Here is a 2,300-nt window from a genome sequence, read left to right as displayed (position 1 = left end):
TTAAATATTATTTCTTGGTCTGGAAAATGTGATTGAGAAATTCCATGACCTTCCCAGATCTTCCATGACCGTGGAAACCCTGAATCTTATTTTCCTCCATTCATATATATATACATATAGTATTTTCTGAAAAAAAAACAATAAGGATATATTGAGTTGTAATGACAAAATATGATATAAAATACATTTATATTGTGATTTAAAGCATGAAACTGTTAATTGGAATGAGTTAACTTTTCATGAAAAATAAAAAAAAACTCTTTTTGTTGGGGAAAAAAGTAGTAAAAAAACGGAATACAAAATAAAACACATACACAGGGTAAGTTAAATACAGTAAAGTATAAGTTTAACATAACAATAAATCTAACACAGTAATAATGTGAAATACATACTGAAAATATAATTTACTTCCAATAGTTGTTATTGGAAGTATATAATCAGAATAATTGTTTTTATTGTTACTATTTTTATTATTTTGTTACATTATTTCCAGGATCAGGATTTTTAATTATTATTGTTATTATTTTGTTTTTGTTATATAATTGTTATAATATATAATATATAAAGTAAGCGTCCTTTCATTGGTTAAAAGAAATAAATGAAGCATAATAAAAGCACTTCCTGTCGTTTTTAGCATGTGTCCCCAGTGCGCATGTGCGGTACCCCACACGTGCAGTGAACGTTTGGACCGACTGCATGGAACACAGCTTACAGAGTTCGTAGCGCTACGAAAATATTATCCACGTTGAGCATATCTCGCGTCTTGTCGTCCCTTTCTCAGCCAGGTGAATTTTAATAGTCCTCCGTGAAGCATTTCGCCGAGAGGGCCGGAATACTAGAAAAAACAAGTCACAATGGTGAGTGTTCTGAATGAGCTAACAAGCTAACAGGCAAGCTAACGGTTAGCAATCTAAAGAAACGAGGCTGCAGAGCGAACTAACCTTACACCCATAACACCCTGGAGTTTGTTAACTTTGTATACTGCTTTCCTGTGGTTAATGTTTGTTTTGTTTTGTGTACCATGACCAGACTGAAGCCGCAGTGAACCCAAAGGCCTACCCGCTGGCTGACGCCACGCTGACCAAAACTATCCTGGACCTGGTGCAGCAAGCCTCCAACTACAAGCAGCTGAGGAAGGGAGCTAATGAAGGTGAGGAAACATTAACACCAAGACTAGAATGTGACTAGTTAGTGGGTAGTTGGATTATCCGCCACTTACAGTAGCAATGCAACATCCAAGAATGTCTGTGAAACGTGGTCTATTGAAAATAACACCTACGGATAGCTGGATTTCAAATGTGTGGATTTAAAAGACCCTGACCTGGAAAAGAAACTTCATTGTATGTCCTTCACAATTCACTGTTAGTATTGTAGAGCTACAAGGATGGGTGTACTGCTCAAATAGACTAAATGAATAAACAAGAAAATAATTTGCAGGTTAATTTCAGAATCAAACTAGCAGTCTACAGAGTAGCAGTGATGATATAATAGTAATAGTCTTAAATACATTGTACTAACTGTGATCTGTTTTTTTTCCCCAGCCACTAAAACCCTGAACAGAGGCATTGCTGAGTTTATTGTGATGGCTGCTGATGCTGAACCACTGGAGATCATCCTCCACCTGCCGCTGCTCTGTGAGGACAAGAACGTCCCGTACGTGTTTGTCCGCTCCAAGCAGGCCCTGGGTCGGGCCTGTGGGGTGTCGCGCCCCGTCATCGCTACCTCAGTCACCATAAAGGAGGGGTCTCAGCTCAAGCCGCAGATTCAGTCCGTTCAGATGGCTATTGAGAGACTGCTCGTCTGATTTTTGTTGCACTGTTGTGACAAATTCTCCTTGAAAAAAGGAGGGGAAAAATATTCCAGTATGAAAATATGCTTGTTGTCTGTTTGATAAAAAACAGTTAAGCATGACAAGAAAATATAGAAATTTTTTCTTTTTTACATTTTAGGACAGTTCGTCCAGTTCAGTGTATCAGTTTGCCATGGCATCTCTTGATTCATAATAAAATAATTTTTTTATTTAAACCCAGTGTTTGTTTGTATTTCACATTATGTTGTTTTCATTCAGGTTGTGTAATTAACCTTTAACAACATATAACAATAAAACAGTTGATACATTTGGGGAGGAATATGAACTTACACACACTTATACAAACACATAATTTGTATGTTTTCAGTGCAACCAAACACAACAGCTCATTTCATTTGGAGGTGTGTTCAGGCCACTAACAAGCTGTGATATTCAAATTTCTAGGCTACCTGGGATCTTTTTTATAAAACAGTGCACAGGATCCATACTA

At 36.9% G+C, this 2,300-nt stretch overlaps 1 protein-coding gene across 1 annotated transcript; it reads left to right on the top strand.

Moving 5' to 3' along the window:
- Nucleotides 1-645: 645 nt before the first annotated feature.
- Nucleotides 646-2,025, top strand: snu13b (SNU13 homolog, small nuclear ribonucleoprotein b (U4/U6.U5)). The gene is made up of 3 exons (XM_033611969.2): nucleotides 646-857; nucleotides 1,030-1,150; nucleotides 1,542-2,025. The coding sequence occupies exons 1-3, from the start codon at nucleotides 855-857 to the stop codon at nucleotides 1,802-1,804; spliced, it is 387 nt and encodes a 128-aa protein (XP_033467860.1). The 5' UTR covers nucleotides 646-854; the 3' UTR covers nucleotides 1,805-2,025.
- Nucleotides 2,026-2,300: the final 275 nt, after the last annotated feature.

This window comes from Epinephelus lanceolatus, chromosome 21 (genome assembly GCF_041903045.1).
Source record: "Epinephelus lanceolatus isolate andai-2023 chromosome 21, ASM4190304v1, whole genome shotgun sequence".
NCBI lineage: Eukaryota > Metazoa > Chordata > Actinopteri > Perciformes > Serranidae > Epinephelus > Epinephelus lanceolatus.
This window is presented reverse-complemented; position numbering and strand designations above follow the sequence as displayed.

Bases quoted from the DNA above. Each gene is read 5' to 3' on its own strand.
- snu13b (XM_033611969.2), top strand. The intron at 1,151-1,541 runs GTGAGGAAACAT...TTTTTTCCCCAG, and splicing joins GAGGAAGGGAGCTAATGAAG to CCACTAAAACCCTGAACAGA.